Source organism: Vulpes lagopus, chromosome 20 (genome assembly GCF_018345385.1).
Source record: "Vulpes lagopus strain Blue_001 chromosome 20, ASM1834538v1, whole genome shotgun sequence".
Taxonomy (NCBI): Eukaryota; Metazoa; Chordata; class Mammalia; order Carnivora; family Canidae; genus Vulpes; species Vulpes lagopus.
Window position 1 is genome coordinate 164,779 of NC_054843.1, and position 17,713 is coordinate 182,491.

The window sequence follows — 17,713 nt, forward strand, 5'->3', positions numbered from 1 at the left end:
GACCCTGAAATAACTACCCTGGAGGCCCCTGTGTTCTGACCCGGGACAACTGCCACCCACAGGGGCCGGACACACGGCCCTTCACCAACTCAAATCCCTGGCCCGGGGTGCGTCACGGACGACTCTGTAACTGAGGAGACATTTCCTTTGCATCTTGTAAGCAATCGTGTTACCACTTGTTCTTTTAAAAAATCGAGACTAAAGAGTTGGGCTGAAAGCGTCAGTCGGGGGAAGTCCTTCAGGAGCACACAAGGGCGCCCGGTGCTCTTCCCGGGGAGGACAGGTGAACACACCCCTGAACGCGCTCGGGGCCATCGGCAAGGCCACCCCAGGCCGCCCCCTGCTCCCGGGAGGCGCCCACCCCGGGCAGGACCGCAGGCCGCGTGCACAGGCCGAGCGCACCGCTGGACAGCCAGGCCTGCAAGCACACCCGCGGCCATGGCCGGGGGCTGAGGACATGTCGCGGGGGACGGTGGCGATCAGGGCCCCGCCCCAAGGTACCGAAGACCTGACATGAGCCCAACGTGTGTGAGCCGGGGGACAGCAGGGCTGTTGACACCCTGATCACACCCCACCCGAACCCCCAAAACTCATTTCACGGCATCTTGGGAGCTGACTCACCCTCGTGACACTTAGAAATCTATTTCGTTTTTGGAAACACATTCTCATTTCCCAAATACGTCACGGCAGGCCAACCACTGAAAAGACCGGGCTACTGATCTTTGTGTTTTTAAAAAAATTTACTTGGATTTTCACAATTTTTTAAAAGTCGTGTTTAAAATATATTTAAAGAAATGTTTTTAAACGTGGGAGATCCCTGGGTGACCCAGCAGTTCAGCACCTGCCTTCAGCCCGGGGCGTGACCTCGGGGTCCCGGGACCAAGTCCCCCCACAGGCCCCCTGCATGGAGCCTGCTTCTCCCTCTGCCTGTGTCTCTGCCCCTCTCTGTGTCTCTCTTGAATAAATAAGATCTTTAAAGAATATATATCTTTAAAGAGGGTAACACAAACATCAAACCATACAAAGACAAAGGATTTAATTTTCTCAGAAACAAGGGCTTCTCCTTGACATAAAATACACCTAAGAACAAATTTTACTCAAAAACACAAGAGGAACACCTCCCAACCTGTGAGGCAAAAATCACCCAGATGCCAAAATCTAAGACACCAACCTGAAAAGTACGGACCAATATCCCTCATGAATACAGACGCAAAAATCCTTGAAACACTAGCAAACCGAGCAACATGTGTGATTCGGCCCAAGAACGCGAGCGGCTCTGCAGATGGAACCTCGACAAGGAAATTTGACGTCAACAAAGGGCAAAACCACAGATTCCGAGACACCAGAAGTGCCAATCCAAGCCTCCCGGGACTGAGAACACGGGGTAGAGAGGACGGGTGTGGCGGGAGGAGAGAGGCTCCTGCGCGACGGAGGGTGGCCCCACGGGCGCGGTGAGGACGGCACAGGCCGGGCCCCAGCTCCCCTCAACTGCGGGGGCCACCCTGACGGAGAAGGAAGCCTGCGTCTACGTGCAGGTGACGCGAGCTCATACAAGGAAAACACCAAATACGTTAAAAAGCTGGGAAGAACAAATAAGATGCAAGATCAACAGAAGACCCGACGGTCCCACCGGCCAGCGGGGCCATCTGGGAAACCAGCTCCACCTGCAACAGCATCGAACATCACAAAACACTTGGGGATCAGCTACTCATCAGTGCGACGCTCGTCATCTGAGCGCAGCCACACGCTGCTCAGAGACCTGAGACCCCCGGAGCCCGCAGCATCCACGACGGCCAGAGAAGGAGCGGGGGCAGCGGCCACACCGCAGACCCGAGGACGGCGCGGTGCCCGGGGCCCACGGCTGGCGGCTGGGTGGTGACGCGGCCGGCGTGCGCTCACCAGTTTCTCCTTGGCTCCGGTCGGCCGCATCTCCGCGTCAGCCCGGCCCGGCCCCGCGTCCGCTCTCCTCACGTCCTTGCGTCCTTCCTGCGCAGCCAGCCCCACCTGCGAGGGCTCTAATCCCGCCTGCTGCTGAGAAGCGTGCCCCTCTCTGCGCAGACAGCGCCCCGGCTCCCGGGCCTGCACGGCCCTTACCTCCTTCTCCCTCTCCAGCTCCGTGCGGTGCTTCTGCACGTCTGCCTCCTGCTGCTGCTGCACCTGCTCCAGCCGGGCCTGCAGCTCCGCCGCGCGGGACTTCTCCTCCTTGAGCTTCCTCAGCAGAGCGTGATGCGCCGGCGACTCCCGGGGGCCGCGGCTCAGCTGCTCCGTCAGGAGCCGCTCGTGGCGCAGGGCGGCGGCCAGCTCCAGCGACCGGCCCTTCTCGGCCTCCAGGCTCCGCTGCAGCTCGGACAGCTGGCCCCGCTCCTGCGCCAGCAGCGCCTCGCAGCGCGAGGCCTCGATCTGCAGCTCCTTCTGCAGGTTGTCCTTGGCCGTCTGCTCGTGCTTCAAGGCAACGCACAGCTGGCTGCTCTGGGCGAACTGCTTCTCCAGAGAGGCCCTTAGCTCCTGGGGCGGGGCCGGGCAGCGTGTCAGCAGCAGGCTCAGCGAGCCTGCCCCAATTCTGCGCCCGGCCCTCCGCAGCAAAGCACGTCCTCCTTCTACCAGGGACAGGAGTGCCCGCCACGGCTCTGTCGGCACGCTGCACTCCTCCCGAGGCAGCGTTCGGGGACACACACCCACGCCGGGACCCCCACCTGCCTCAGAACCGCAACCCTGAGCGCCGGCTCCGTCCCGGGACGAGGAACCAGGGCGCCTGCTGGACGTGCTGTCCTCACGGCTGCCGGCGGGCCGCTCGCCCCCGGAGACGCAGGGCTCATGGGCAGCCCTGTCACCGCGAAGCTGCTGCTGCTTGCCTGGTCGTGGGTGCCCGCCACCCGCCGCCCGCCAGCCCGCGGCCCAGGCACCTCCAGGGTCTTGGAGCTCTGGCCCTCCCTCTGCAGGTGCTGCAGCTGCGCCTCCTCCAGCCGGCTCTGCAGGGCGCGCTCCTTCCCACGCTCGCTCTCCAGCTCCTGCAGCGCGGCCCTCAGGTTGCTCTCCTTGCTGTCCAGCACAGACCTGCACGGGGGGGGAGGGGACACGCCGGGTGGCACCCGCGGCCTCCCACACATGCCCGTGCGCCTGCGCTTCGTGCCCTCCTGCGCCTCAGCTCCGGCGCTCGCCCACCCAATGCCAGAGGCGCGTGGCGACAATCACGTGACTCCCACGCGCCACCCGACAAACTGGGGACAGAACCCAAGGCGCGGGAGGCAGGCAGGGCCCCTACCTCAGCTGGAGGACTTCCTTCTGTGCCTCACCGAGCGAGGCCAGCAGCCTCTCGTTGTCCTGCTTACACTCGCGGAGCTCGGACCTCAAGTCCCTGACGACCGTCTGCTCCACCACCAGGAGCTTCCGGACGCTGCTGGCTTTCTCCTGCTCCTCAGTCAGGGTCTTCTGGACGTCGCTTGCTATGCGCTTCTCCTGCTCGACCTTATATGCCAGTAACTCCACTGAGGAAGACACGAGGGAACACGAGACAGCGTCACCTGTGAAGCCAGGCTGAGTTGCACCCGTGACGTCACAGGAAAAACCAGAGACGGGGACAGGGATGTATCCACTCCTGGGAAAAACGGCGTTTCTAGGCCCACAGCCGGGACAGCCGGACGCTGGCCTCCACACACTGTCCAGGCCCGAGGACATGACCCGGCTCCCCAGGGCCCGGGGTTCAGGTCCGGGGCCTGCCTGGAGGCAGAAGCGTGGGTCGGGCCGAGGTGGACGTGCACGAAGCCCAGGTGTGACCGTCCCCAGCCATCCCCACCCCACGTCGCCCGCCACTCCGAGAGCCGGCCCCAGCCCCTACGGCTTCCCTGCAGAACGTCCTGCGGCTCAGGGAGGAAATACCGCATCCTCCTCAAGCTCTTCTGGGACACAAGGTGGAGGCTCCTGCCCACCTTCCACGAGGCTGCCACTAGCCCGACACCAAAACTGGGAGAAGGAAACCCACAGACCAGCAGCCCTCATGCCCGCAGGTGCGCGGCATCAGCAAGCCCAGCCCAGAGACGCCCACAGGGTCACGCCACAGCCCCAAGGCGAGGCTGCCCGCTGGACGGCTCTGCCCGCCAGGCCCCACCCAAACCCAGGAAGAGAAGGGGCTCTGAGGCCCCACGGGGCCGGGTGTGCAGAACACAACGGGTGTCACGTGGGCCTGGGCGATGGCGTGCTCCCCACGCCCAGAGCACCGCGGCCCTCCGCTCACAACGCTCACTCAAGGACCTAAGCAGAGCGATTAGTAAGAGGAAGCAGGTGAGGAAAAAAATAATAAAATGCTTTTTACTCAAAGCCAATGTGAACACCTACAGAAAATTCCAAAAGGACCTAAATGAAACGTAGAAATGCAGGACAGGCTGCTTAAACCCCGTGCAAGCCCAGGGGCTCCCAGACCCGATCCCGCTGCGCCCACTGCTTGCAGGGACCGAGCCCCAAGCCCCGGCTCACCTCACTGGCAGGTCTATGAACTGAGAGGTGCCAAGGCCAGAGGTCCCCGCACCCAGGGGCTCGGAGAGACCAGGACGGTGCTGGGGCCGCGGGATCCAGCACCGGGCGGACCGCAGGGGCCTGGCCACCTCCACGCCACCTGACCCCCGGGAGTGCACGGCCGGGCATGGACGAGGGGCAGCGCTCACCCTGCCTGCGCAGCTGGTGCTCCTGCCGGCTCCCCCGAGCCTCCGCGCTGGTCAGCGCCGCACACAGCTGCTGCAGCTTCTCCTGGTTCTGCAGGTGCGTCATGCGCAGTTGGGCGCGCAGGGCCTGGATCTCCGACAGCAAGCTGCTCCTGTCTGATGCGCGGAGGTGCTCCAAGGACTTCTCCTGCAATCTCCCCAGAGACGGGGCCGCGACAGGGAGAGCAGGGTCACAGGTGCGGCCACACGGAGGGCCCTACAGCAGGAACGCCCACCCCGAACAGGGAGCCGGGAGCGGGGAGCAGGGGGACGTCCTGGCATAAGCAACCCACGTTCTGTAAACTTGGGCTTCCGGCGTCGTGGACACAGCCTGGGGACTGGGCCTCGTCCCTGACAGCAGGAGCAGGGGCGCGGAGGCCCAGGGACCCTCGGACCCCATGCACTGGGGCCTGCTGAGGACCTGCGTCGGGACTCCAGTGCCCTTTCCTGGGAGGGGTCCCGGGGCCCTCACCACCACCGACCCCTCTGGCTCCCCGACCCCCCAACCCCAGGCTCAGGGCGCACAGCCCGGGCCAGACCCCCGAGCGCTGCTGTGTTCTCAAGGAAAGGCCAGTCGTGTCCAGACGACTATGCAGTGCAGTGCTGGCGCCGAGGCAGGCCTCCTCCTGCCACCCACGTGCCAAGGTCAGGGGGCTCACAGGGACCACTGCATCACCGTCTGCGGGGCCCGGTGCTCACCTGCTCCTGGACCACCTTCTCCAGCCTCTCCAGCAGGGAGCTGTGTTCCCCGGGGGCGGAGCCACAGGGCCGGGGCTGCAGCTCAGCCCTCAACATCTCCCGTTCTTTCCCAAATGCCTCCTGAACAGCCTGTAGAAATTCTCCCCTCCAGTCAAGGCCTGGGTCGGGAGGTTCCTAAATATTGAAACAAGGAGCTCGGAATCCTCCCCGACGCCTCCTGGGGGCTGCAGCCCCAGCCACCTGACAGGAGGGGGACACCCTCCCAGGACCGTGCAGGGCACCGCAGAGGCAGCAGCTAAGGGAGCAGCACGGGCCCGGGGCATCCCCTGCGCGGCCGTCGCTCCTGGCTGCCCCCCACAGCGGCGGCCGCATGGTCTCCTTGGACGCGGCTCGGCACCGGGCCCTGGTCAGAGTGGACGCTGGGCTGCCCGCGTCCTCCTCCCGTAGCCTCTCCTGCCCCAGTGGGGCCCGAACGAGCCAGCAATGTGACTGAGCGGGTGGCTGGCCAGCCACACGGCCCCCGTGCCGCCGCGGCCTCACCCCTTCCTCCATCCCACCTATCTGGCCGCCACCCCCTCCCACGGCTCCTCCCACGCGCCCCGTACCTGCTCTCCCTTCTGGGGTGCCAGGTGCGGATGTCTCCTCAGGGCCGGCACCGCCTCCAGCAGGCCGGGGCCCTCCCCCGGGAAGTGCTCCAGGGGGGCCCGCGGCTCGCCCCTGCTCAGGGCGCTGGGCAGCCCGCGGCACTCGGACAAGGCCAGTATGTGGTGGCTCTCGTCACACACCATCTGCAGCAGGGCCTGCGACGGGACGGGGGCTCAGGAAGGTGTGGGGAGGTGCCGCCCGACCCAGCCACCCCAGCAGCACCGCGGCTGCCACCCCTGCCACCCCCTCCCTACGCCGGGCGGCACACGGTCCCTCGCAGAGAACTAGGACACGCACACCCACCCTGCGTCTCCAATGAGAGACGCGGATGGCGGAGGAGGGTGGTTCCCCAGACACGACACGTAACCGACCCCGACCCCGGACACTCACAATGTGCCGTGTGTTAACCAGAATTAAAACTTAAAAATGTACGTGACTCACAAACATCTCATTCCTTAGCATATTTCAAGGTCTTTTCACCACCTACAGCAGTGAGGCTAACACGTATAAATACGTCACGACTTTTAAAAATGAATGAAAGTAAGTAAAGAAATACACGTTTGGAAGAATTCCTCTGGGGGAAAAGTAGCAACGAAGAGGCTTGCGACAGAGTCCAGCTGGTTAACCAGGAACGGGCTCTGCTAGGGTTCTAACGAGCCGACCCCAAAACATAGACGTTAACGTGAAAGTGCCGAAAGCCAAATCATACGTAGCTTATTTTAATAACAATCTCCTTCAACAACCTACAACTTTCACTTTAAATAGAATTCATTGCTGTGCAGCAGCTGCAGATGGTGGCCCCCGGGGCACAGGGGGCGCAGGCGACAGGCCCTGCAGGTGCCACCCGCGCCCCGTCCTGCGTCCTCGGCCCGTCCACACGGGCAGCGAAGAGCAAGCGATGCGGCAGTGACGGGCGGCAGGCGACCACGTACCTCCCTGGACAAGTGCACGCTGAGCAAGGCCCGTGACGCCCGGCCCCACCCCGCCAGCCAGCGAGGCTTCCCGTGAGGCCCTTGCGCACGTCCCAGGCTCACGCCCCGGGTCTGATGCTGGCCGGGCGTGGAGGCCAAGTGGTTTGAGCCTCGGCGGCCGCAGCAGCTTCCACAGCCCTGTCCTCAGGACTGGCCGTGGGCAGGGTCTCGCCACCGCGTGGAGCCAGCCCTCCCCTTGTGGGGTCCTCAGGCGCCCCGCTTTCCTCCAGCGGACGCCCGGCGCTTCCCAGCACGGCTGCGCCCCCGGCCCCCCCATCCGCCTCCAGTCACGGCCGCTTCCAGGGGCCCCTGAGCCACGACCACAGCACGGTCCTGGGAGTTCTTGCCGTGTCGTGAGGCCTTGCAGGGCCAGCTCAGGCGGGAGCGCAGGTTCCCCCGCGGGCGGCTGTCCCTCTGGGGAGAGCGGGGGCTGCGAGACCCTCACCTGACAAACCCACCCGGAAATACCTTTGAGCTACTTTCTGTTCTTAAAGGCTGATTTCACAGAGAGCAGACCGGCGGGGGGCTGACCCCTCGGGCGCGGAGCCGACGCGGCCCCAACATCAGACCCAGCCCGCAGCACGGCCCGCTGCTCGTCTGGCTGAGCCACCCAGGCGCCCCTCCTGGTGCCACTTCCAGGGAGACCTGGAAACCACAAAGTCCCAGGTCGTGACTGAGGCGAGCGCAGAGCTCGGGGGACCCGCACCCTACAGCTCGCTTGGCCGCCAGGGCTCCAGGGCCTTTGCTGCGCTGCTGTTTTCTTTTTTGATCACCAAGCACTAAACCGCAAAGCTTAAGTATATGTAATTGTCCTAACGACCACGTTCATTCTTTAAAATTACAAATTCTAACAGGTTGCTTGAGTTGGAAACACTAAGAAATGTGCCTTTAATGTTTTAAGTCATATAAAAAATTAAGGAATGCAAAAAAGGAAATAAAAATTGACAGCCAGAAAAAAACCCAAATTTAATTTTTTTTTTAATTTGTATTTATTTATGATAATCACAGAGAGAGAGAGAGAGAGAGAGAGAGAGAGAGGCAGAGACACAGGCAGAGGGAGAAGCAGGCTCCATGCACTGGGAGCCTGATGTGGGATTCGATCCCGGGTCTCCAGGATCGCGCCCTGGGCCAAAGGCAGGTGCCAAACCGCTGCGCCACCCAGGGATCCCCCCAAATTTAATTCTTAAAGGAGTAAGAACACCACAATTTTTATTTATTCTGAGCACAACTTCAAGAGTTTTACTTAACCTCAAAATCGCCTTCTCAGGGCCCCTGGTGGCTCCGTCAGTGAAGCCTCTGCCTTCGGCTCAGGTCACAGTCTCAGGGTCGTGGGATCGAGTCCCGTGTGGGGCTCCCTGCTTCCCCCTCTGCCCCTCCCCCCTGCTGGTGCTCGTGCTCCCTCTTTTTCTGTGTCTCAAATAAACAAGTTAATAAATAAACCTTAAACAATCGTGTGCCTTGGATAGTACAGGGGCAGCGAGGTAAGAGGACGGGCAGCAGCTGTATCTGCAGGGGGCACAGCGGGACTCAAACCCACCAAATCGCCCAGCTGTGCACCTGAAACCAGGGGACGCTGGTGTCCGCTATACTCAGAAACAACAACAACCCCGTTTTCTTTGGAAATGTTTTCACTATTTAAAACATAAGAGTGTCATTGTATCATCCACTTATTCAGCCAAGCTCGTGTCTGTGCTTTTGAGGTGACCTGTGCTGTGGGATGATCGCGGGCCTGGAGGAAAGACGCTGGGTGACAGCTGCCAACGAGAACGGGGTGTGCTGACCATGGCTCCGCCCCCACCACGCCCAAATCTTCCAGTGTGACTGGCAAGTTGACGGACTCTGCTCTGGGCCAGCAGAGGGGGGGTGGGGCGGGACACAGCGACACCCCATCACAGGTCCCCAGGGGTAGCCCAGCCCATCAATGTGCGGGCCCTGCAGGTGCATGGCTGGGCCTGCCAGGAGGTGAGGACGGTCTCCTTGCGGGGAGGGGAGTGCAGGGTGGGACGCTCCTGGAGAACAGGCTGCAAGGAGCCTTGGTACACCGAGAAGTGCTCCCCGGCCACCCCGGGACGGCCCACTGACGGCAGAAGGGAAGGGCCGAGCGAGCGGGGGCATGTGTGGCCCCTTGGTGCACGGGAGCTGCCCCACCAGGGGCAGGAGGCGCCGTGCAGCCAGCGCAGTCAGAGCTGAGGCCGCCAGCGCACATGCACACGCACACGGCCGCACGAGGGCGGACGCCGTCCTCCCACAGCCTCTTCAGCCCTGACAGGATGGAACCCCCCACCGGGCGGCCGCTCCACAGCCCAGCGGCCCAGCAGCCCCGTGCCTGCAGCAGGCCAGCCTGTCCCCTGCCCAGCGGAGGGCGGCCCAGCCGCGAGCACACACACGCCCAGTCGCAGAAGGAGAGGCCGACGGGCAACCTCAGAACCAAGTAAAGGCCGCCGCCGCCCACTCCCCCACGGACGGCTGGGCGCTGGCACCCGACCTCACTTCCGAAGACGAACCCTCATTCCTCTTGTGGAACGTCGCCCCTGCGGGCCTCCACATGCCGTGCTGCCAGGCCCTCCCCGCACACGCGTCCCACGCACCCGGAGTCAGCAGTTCCCTCCCTCTGGAGATGTGAGCGATGCACCGGCACCACGAGAACCGCCGCCACCGTCTGTGCCACGGACGGACGCGCCCGCGCAGCAATCACAGTGGCCGCCGACGGAGGCCCGCGGACACGGCACGCCTTGCTCCCACCAGCCCTTACCTTCACTTGCTTCGGGTGGACTTCCTTCTCCTTCATGGCCTCCAGCGGCCGTCGGAACCTTCCAGAGGCGGCAGGAGGCCCTGGGGGACGAGCAGCGGGGGCCCCAAGTCTTCCCAAATCTTGGTTTAGGATCTCTCCACACGCCGAGCCATCACCTAAAAACAGCACGAAGTCCAGGTCTACACCACGATCTCTGGATTCTGGGCTGGGGGCGGGGGCGCCCTGTAGAGTGCCGGGCATGGTCAGACCCCCGCCATCCGGTGCCGCACAAGGTCCCTAAACACCCAGGAGAGCCGCGACCAGGCTCCTCCTGAAGACGTCAACAAACCACCAAAGGGGACAAAACACCTTCCTAAACCCCTAAGCTGACATAACTACTTGCATGAAGAAAGCGTGTATTGTGCATGTTTGGTATGTTAACCCCCGTGAGCCCAACACAAGCTTCAGGCACCTCAGTCCTCCGTCCACAGACGCAGACCCCTGGGCAGACACGTGCGGGGCCCGTACCTCCCGCAGCCGCACACGGAGGCGGCACAGGACGCGCAGCAAGAGACCAGCCAGCAAGGGCTGAACACACCTGACGGGGTGGAGAGCAGCCCTGAGCTCGCACGGGGACGAGGGCGAGGCCCTGGCACGGCCCCTGGCGGCACAGAACTCCCACCGGGTGCTGACAGCCACCCCGCCACCGCCTGTCTCGGGAGTGCCGGGGAGCGCTCCGCCACAGCACGCAACAGGGCCGCAGACGCCGGAGGAGACTCAAGAGGCAGCAAAGCCAAGAGCAGGTCAGGAAACCCGGAACATGTTCAGAGAAATCAGGAACCATCTCACTCGGGAAACAAGGCAGGAAGTTTCAAGAGAAAGGGACAGAGAATAACAGAAAGCAGCGCTCTTAGAAGCTAAGACACGGCAGAGATGGAAACATCCGACGCAAAGCTCAGGAGAGGATTTCTTAAAGTTCTCCAACACAGAAGAGCGAAGTACAAAGGAGTGAGAAGGGACAAAACGAGGAGCTGCGGGAACCAGTCCAGCGACTAACACAAGCGCGGCAAGCTGAGGCCGCGGCAGCCCCGGCGTGGCTCCGGGGCAGCAGGGCTGGGGGCAGCGCAGGCGTCCTGGCGTCCAAGGGACGGCCTCCTCACCTCTGCTTCTGCAGAACACACTGAAATCAGGGTCACCAGGGAGGGACAGGGGTGGGGCCCAGGGAGCGGGGACCAGAAGGGGGAGGCCACGGGGAGGCCAGCGCACACCCTGCTCGCGGACGGCGTGGACCCTCTGGGGGAGGACACAGAGTCCCAGGGGTCCTGCGGGAACAGGACAGACGCGCTCCAGCACGCAGTGCAGTGAGGGGACAGGACATGACAGGGCCATGTCGGGAGGACAGGACGGGACGTGTGAGAAACCAGCAGACACAGGTCGAAACATGTTGCTCTAAGTAGCAAATATGATTTAGGAAAAATTCCAGAACAAACCTCTCAAAGCTGACCGTGGACTCAGTCCTCAGGGGAGGCAGAAGGCACCGGGCAGAGATGCCCGATCCCTAAACCAGGCCCTCGCGACACAGAGCAACTCCAAACTTAAAACGTTGCTCACCCCACTCGGCTGAAACGCCGATGAACTTTACTTCACTGTGGTCTAGTTTCCAAAAGCACTGAATTAAATCAATGATGACTTTTTAAAAAATCAAACCATCTCAAGAGATGGTTTGTCAATGTTGGTTGTAAAAAATCAACAACTGGGCAGCCCGGGTGGCTCAGTGGTTTAGTGTTGCCTTCGGCCCAGGGCATGATCCTGGGGTCCTGGGATCAAGTCCCACGTCGGGCTCCCTGCAGGGAGCCTGCTTCTCCCTCTGCCTGTGTGTCTGCCTGTGTGTGTGTGTCTCTCATGAATAAATAAATCTTAAAAAAAAAGCCCAACAACTGCAGAAGTAGTTGTACAAGGTTGGAAAGTCACAGTTTGGCAACCAACCTAATGACCATCCTTGGAGGCTGACGTCAGCGGGCCGGGGTCTGAGAAACACGAGATGGCAGGCATGGTCTCCACAGACCACTGCCCAACACCATGCCATCAAAAAGGAAAAATCAGGGATCCCTGGGTGGTGCAGCAGTTTGGCACCTGCCTTTGGCCCAGGGCGCAATACTGAAGCCCCGGGATCGGGTCCCACGTTGGGCTCCCGGTGCATGGAGCCTGCTTCTCCCTCTACCTGTGTCTCTGCCTCTCTCTCTCTCTCTCTCTCTCTCTCTCTCTCTGTGACTATCATAAATAAATAAAAATTTAAAAAAAAAAAAAAAAAAAAAAAAAAAAAACGTGGTGGACACCACCGCGAGCCTCGTGCCAGGATGCCCTGGGAAGAGCCCCGCACCCACGTGCGAGGGACACCTGGGACACCCACGCTGACGACTCGACTACAGATACCCACACAAGACGCAGGAGCTGCTGGCAAGGGGAGGGCCTCCCCCCCGCACTGCGGGGCCCAGCAGGCGCGTCTCAATGCCTCGTAGCACTGCGGCGTCTCCTCCTGTGAAAGGTGCCAATGAGAAACACGGCAGAATCTAAGTGAGGGGGCCGCCACAGATGCCCAGGTGTTGGGAGCAGGGACCTGGTCCGTGAAGCGCACCATCGAGTTTTCCAGAGTAATAGGCATCAGGCCTCCAAGGGCCACTCCGCAGAAAGGGGTCGAGGTGGGCTCACACAGCAAACGCCGGCCTGGGGGCCCTCTATGCTCTTCTGTTCTCTGAAACCGTGAAGAGGTGAAAGAAAAGAAAGAAAAAAAGAAAAGAAAAGAAAAGAAAAGAAAAAAGAAAAGAAAAGAAAAGAAAAGACCAACTCACTGTTTTCACTTCCATTGTTCTTTCCTTCAAACCCAAGAGGAGAGGATCTGGGCTTTTCTTGAGCATCAAGAGATGTTACGATAAAATCTTCAACATCTTTCTCCTGTTCAAATAGGTTATTAAATGGTCGTAAAATAACAATTTATCACCTCAGGGAGCTAAACTAGCCAGATGGAAACTTTCTAAGGCCCGAATTGATCATTTTTCCACACAGAACCCAAACACGAGTGTTTCATGCTTGTGAACACATCGAAATCATGTGCTTCTAGGAATTTAAACAAACGCAGCCATAGTTCTCTAGGAATATTTTAAAGAAGCCACCGGTATATATCTCAAATTAAAAAAAAAAGGTTTGCAGTACTCTGTACGGGCATATGGTGTCTCCAATAACACGTCCCCTGTAACTTGTTTTTAATCTAACCCAGGAGATGCAAAATCTCAACATCGTCATAGAAGAAAAGATACAGTCTAACTCAAAAATAACTGTTGTGAAATTAATCAGCACCATATGTAAAGCCTATTAAACATGAAACACAACTGAAAATAAACCTAGAAAACACATTCTAGACAAAGAACCTGAATGGAAACTACACACGAAGGCGGGTTTGTGACTGTGCTTCTTGAGTCCGCGCTAGTGAGCGCACGCAGGCCTGGAGTGAGTATGAGTAGGACTGGTGCATCGCACATGTTTTTAAGAATAACTGAAGTCTTCTAATTGCTCATATTGCAACCGACTGCAGTTGGTGCTGCATAGAGCTGACCGTCCCTACACATGGTTGACCAGGGGACTGCCAGCTGCGCACCCACACCTGGGCCGCTGGCCCTGCCAGGAGATGAGCCAACAATGGCCACAGCTATGATATTGCAGGCCCCGCAGACACATTCCCATGGAAACACTCTGGAGCGCCCACAGATATCCACAGACACCAAACCAGGGCAGCACCCGAGGAAGACCACTTACCACAGCCATTCGCGGCACGTGGTGGTCCGCGGAGGGAACCCGGTCTGCAGCCAACGGAGACTCTGCAGACCTGGAGGCCTTTTCTGCTGGTGACTGGCCCAGATACCAAAGCAGCTCCAACTGGTCAGCCTGGAGTGAGGCACTGGTCCTGTCCTGCAGGGAGGTGTCCAGGCTCAGGGCATCTGAGCATGGGGTCAGGGGCAGGCTGGGCACAGGATCCAGGGTGAGGTCCTTCCTGACAACCTCCGGGGAGCTCCAGGAGGACAGGTCCATTGCCCTGAGTGCGTTCTTCAAGGGCCCGGGCCCCTCCGTAGGGGTCAGGTCAGGGGAGCCACCATGGAAGTTTGCTTGTAGACAATGTGGTCCTTCCTGCAACTCAACCTTATCTTCCATGGGAACATCTAGCATTTCATTTCTCATCAGTGGGTCCTGATTTCCACTCAGGTCAGTTAGATCACACGTGGTCTTATCGATATGAAATGCATCAACAGGAGATGACCTGTCAGTTTCTTCACCATTACTGGAGCTATCACTCAAACTATTTTCTAAAGCACGTGAACAGGCCACCGGCTGCTGAGATTTGAAATCCTCTGTCTCAATGTTCTGAAAGTTCACAGAACGCACCAGGTGGTTCAACTTTTCTTGAAGTTCTTTCACCTGACTTATGAGACCAACTTTCTGCAGCCGACGATCTTCCAGTAGATTTTCCTTATTCTGCATGTAAAAAAGAACACGCATAGAGTAAAATAGTTGAACTACATACAGTCACATCTGTCTGTCTGGTATTTACAAGCCAGTCCTTGGGTCCCTTCGCAGCTCTTGAGATTTCAAGCTATTTTAATCCCACGAAGGAGGCTCTCGGCCGTGAGCCCCCTGCCTACAGGTGCTTGCTGCAGAGGACTCTGGGAAGGCAGCAGAGCAGGAAGCAGCAGGAGCTTGGCGCCCCTGTGCTGCGCTACCCCTGCCCGGGCTGAAGTCTGTCCGCTGTCTCCAACTCTGGAGTCTGTCCAAGGCTTGCAACTTCCCAGGGGGGGCGGAGGGTGCACATCAGCTGCTACCCAGCCCTGGACCCCAGCCCTGGAGCAGCGAGCACAGGACGTGTGTGAGGCACGGGGGGCCACAGGGGCTGCCCCACCAATACCGGGCACCTGTGCTCTGGCTGCTGCTCCTGATCATGAAGGGCAAAGCGGCTGGAGGCCATTGTTGCAGCCCCTCCCCCTCTGGCTGAAATGACCTCCAGGAGATTTAAAGGGCCACTGCTCTCCTTCCCCACAACAGCATTTTTCTTTTTGAGGAGAAATTAAATGGGCACAGAGACAGCCTACAACAACCGAACAAGGTGCACCTGAGTGGCTCAGTGGTTGTCTTAAAATCTTAAAAAAAAAAAAAAACAAAAAAAAAAACACTAAACCAAACAAGCAAAAAACCACAATAACAAAAAACAGCAAACTATGAGGAACAGATTCACATTTCTATATTTACTAGACTCAAATGTTCATCATTCACAACAAACCAAAAAAAAAAAAAAAAAAAAATCCCAAAATCAGAAGGCATACAAAGAAACAGGAAAGCAAGGCCCATTCAAAGGAAAAATACAAATCAAAAGGAACTGTCCCTGAAAAAGACCAAATGTCAGATCTACTAGTCAAAGATGTTAAAACAGTCCTGAAGACATTAGAGGAACTAAAGGAGGATGTGGAGAAAGTGAAGAAAACGATGAGTAGAGTAGAAATACAAATGGAGAGAAAGAAAATCTAAATGAACAAAAAAATTCTGGAGCTGAAAAGTACAATAATTAAAAATTCACTAAAGGGATTCAAAGGCAGGTTTGAGTAGGAGGAAGAAAGAACTGGTAAACTTAAAGACAGAACAATGGAAATAATCATCTCTGAGGAAAAAAAAAAACTGACAAAAGTGAATTCAGACTAAGGGACCTGTGGGACACCAGCAAACAGATCAACATACGCTTTGTGGGAGTCCCAGAAGATGTGAGAAAGGCGGCTGAAAGAATTGAGGACATAATGACTGAACACTTCCAGAACTGATAAAAGACACAAATATAAACATCCAAGAAACTCAACAAATGCCAAACAAGATGAACTAGACACACCAAAAACACATTATAATCAAATGTGTAAAAAGCTAAAGGCACTGAGAGAGAATCCTGAAAGCAAAGTGAAGTGACTTGTCACATGCAAGAATCCTCAATAACATCACCAACAGGTTTCTCATCAGAAACTTCTGAGGCCAGAGGACAGGGAGTAGTCCGTACACTGAGAGTGCTAAAAGAAAATCTGTCGACTAAAAATCAAATACCCAACAAAACTCCTTTAAGAGTGAGGAAATCAAGATATTCCCAGATAAATAAAAGCTAAAGGAGTTCATGATCACTATACTTGCCCACAAGAAACGCTCAAGGAAGTCTTCCAGGGTGAAATAAAAGGTGACTAGACAGTAACTCAAAGTCACGTAAAAAAAAAAAAAATAAAGATCTCAGTAAAGGTAAGTGCATGCACAATAATAGAAACCAGTGTATTAAACTGTACGTGTGAATAGAATTAACTCTATGTTAAAATACTTGAATTTTTTAAGAAGCTTGTGCTGTTGTGTAATAGTGGTTTTCAACTCCATATCATTTGTTTTCATGATTCAAAAGACATTTTAAAAAATTATTAATTAAAAGTTAGTATTATTAACTTTAGTTTGTAACTCCACATATCTTCTACACAACTTAAGAAGTTAATGGATTTAAAACAATCATTGGTTTATGTTTTGAGACACACAGGTATAAAAATGACATCAAAAGCCAAACGGGGGGATCCCTGGGTGGCGCAACGGTTTGGCGCCTGCCTTTGGCCCAGGGCGCGATCCTGGAGACCCGGGATCGAATCCCACATCGGGCTCCTGGTGCGTGGAGCCTGCTTCTTCCTCCGCCTGTGTCTCTGCCTCTCTCTCTCTCTCTCTGTGACTATCATAAAGAAAAAAAAAATTAAAAAAAAAAAAAAAAAAAAAAGCCAAACGGGATAGGAGCAAAACCTTATATAAAGGAATATTTTTAAAGTTAAGCTTGTATAGATTCAAACCAGTGTTATAATGCTAGATGCTAAATGTAATCCCTAACATAAACACATAAAAAAAACCTAGCTATCCTATATACACAAAGAGAAATGAGAAAGGGATTTAAACATTTCACCGTAAAATGTCAAAGAGAATACAGTAATGCAGGAAACCGGGGGGTCGGGGTGGGGGGCTGTAGGGCATTTGGAAACAAAGAATAAAATGATAAAAAAATATGCCTCCTTATTTAGTAATTACTTTAAATGTAAATGGATTAATTTCTCCAAAACCAGAGAACAGCAGGATGGATACAAACACATGATCCTGGGGTATCCAGGTAGCTCAGCTGGTTGAACATCTGACTCTTGATTTCAGCTCAGGTCATGATCTCTCATGTCATGAGCCCTACTCAGCCTCCGGCTCAGTGGGGAATCTGCTTCTCTCCCTCTTCCTCTCCCTTTGCCTCTCCCCTCACTTAAGTGCCTTCTCTCTCTAAAAATAAACAAAATCCTAAAAACAAACATAACCATATGACACCACCATATGCTGGCTACAAGAAGCCAAAAAAACCACAGAGCACAATAGGTTGAAAGTGAAAGGATGGAAAAGGTAATTCATGCAAATAGGAACCAAAAGCGAGTGGGGTGGCTATATTAATAATAGACAAAATAAATTTAAACCGAGAGGTTCTTTTTTTTTTTTAAGATTCATTAAAAAAAAAAAAGATTGTATTTATTCATGAGAGACACACAGGGGGAGGAAGAAAAAGAGAGAAAGAGAGAGAGAGAGGGAGAGGCAGAGACACAGGCAGAGGGAGAAGCAGGCTCCATGCAGGGAGCCTAACGCGGGACAGGATCCCGGGTCTCCAGGATCATAACCTGGGCCGAAAGCAGATACTAAACTGCTGAGCCACCTGGGCTGCCCTAAAAGAGGTTCTAAAACACAAAGGGGATTGAACCAGTAATAAAAAATCTCCCACTAAAGCAGAGCCCTGGACCTGAAGACTTACTGGTTGAGTTCTACTGAACATTTAAGACTGAATACCAATCCTTCTCAAACTTTTCCACAAAATGAAGATGGGAAAGCACTACGCCCAAATGGGTTCA

At 56.5% G+C, this 17,713-nt stretch overlaps 1 protein-coding gene across 8 annotated transcripts in view; it reads right to left on the reverse strand.

The window, feature by feature from the left end:
• PCNT (pericentrin) overlaps positions 1-17,713 on the reverse strand; it is a 103,768-nt gene that overhangs the window by 13,952 nt on the left and 72,103 nt on the right. For 7 of the 8 annotated variants that reach the window (XM_041734822.1, XM_041734820.1, XM_041734819.1 and 4 more), the window contains 9 exons: positions 13,551-14,264; positions 12,590-12,692; positions 9,762-9,916; positions 5,999-6,193; positions 5,394-5,567; positions 4,659-4,842; positions 3,263-3,485; positions 2,904-3,054; positions 1,900-2,505 (listed from right to left, as the gene is read on the reverse strand). In XM_041734822.1, the coding sequence (XP_041590756.1) occupies positions 1,900-2,505; positions 2,904-3,054; positions 3,263-3,485; positions 4,659-4,842; positions 5,394-5,567; positions 5,999-6,193; positions 9,762-9,916; positions 12,590-12,692; positions 13,551-14,264 (2,505 nt within the window). The remainder of the gene's footprint in view (positions 1-1,899; positions 2,506-2,903; positions 3,055-3,262; positions 3,486-4,658; positions 4,843-5,393; positions 5,568-5,998; positions 6,194-9,761; positions 9,917-12,589; positions 12,693-13,550; positions 14,265-17,713) is intronic. The other variant, XM_041734821.1, reaches the window with a different exon arrangement.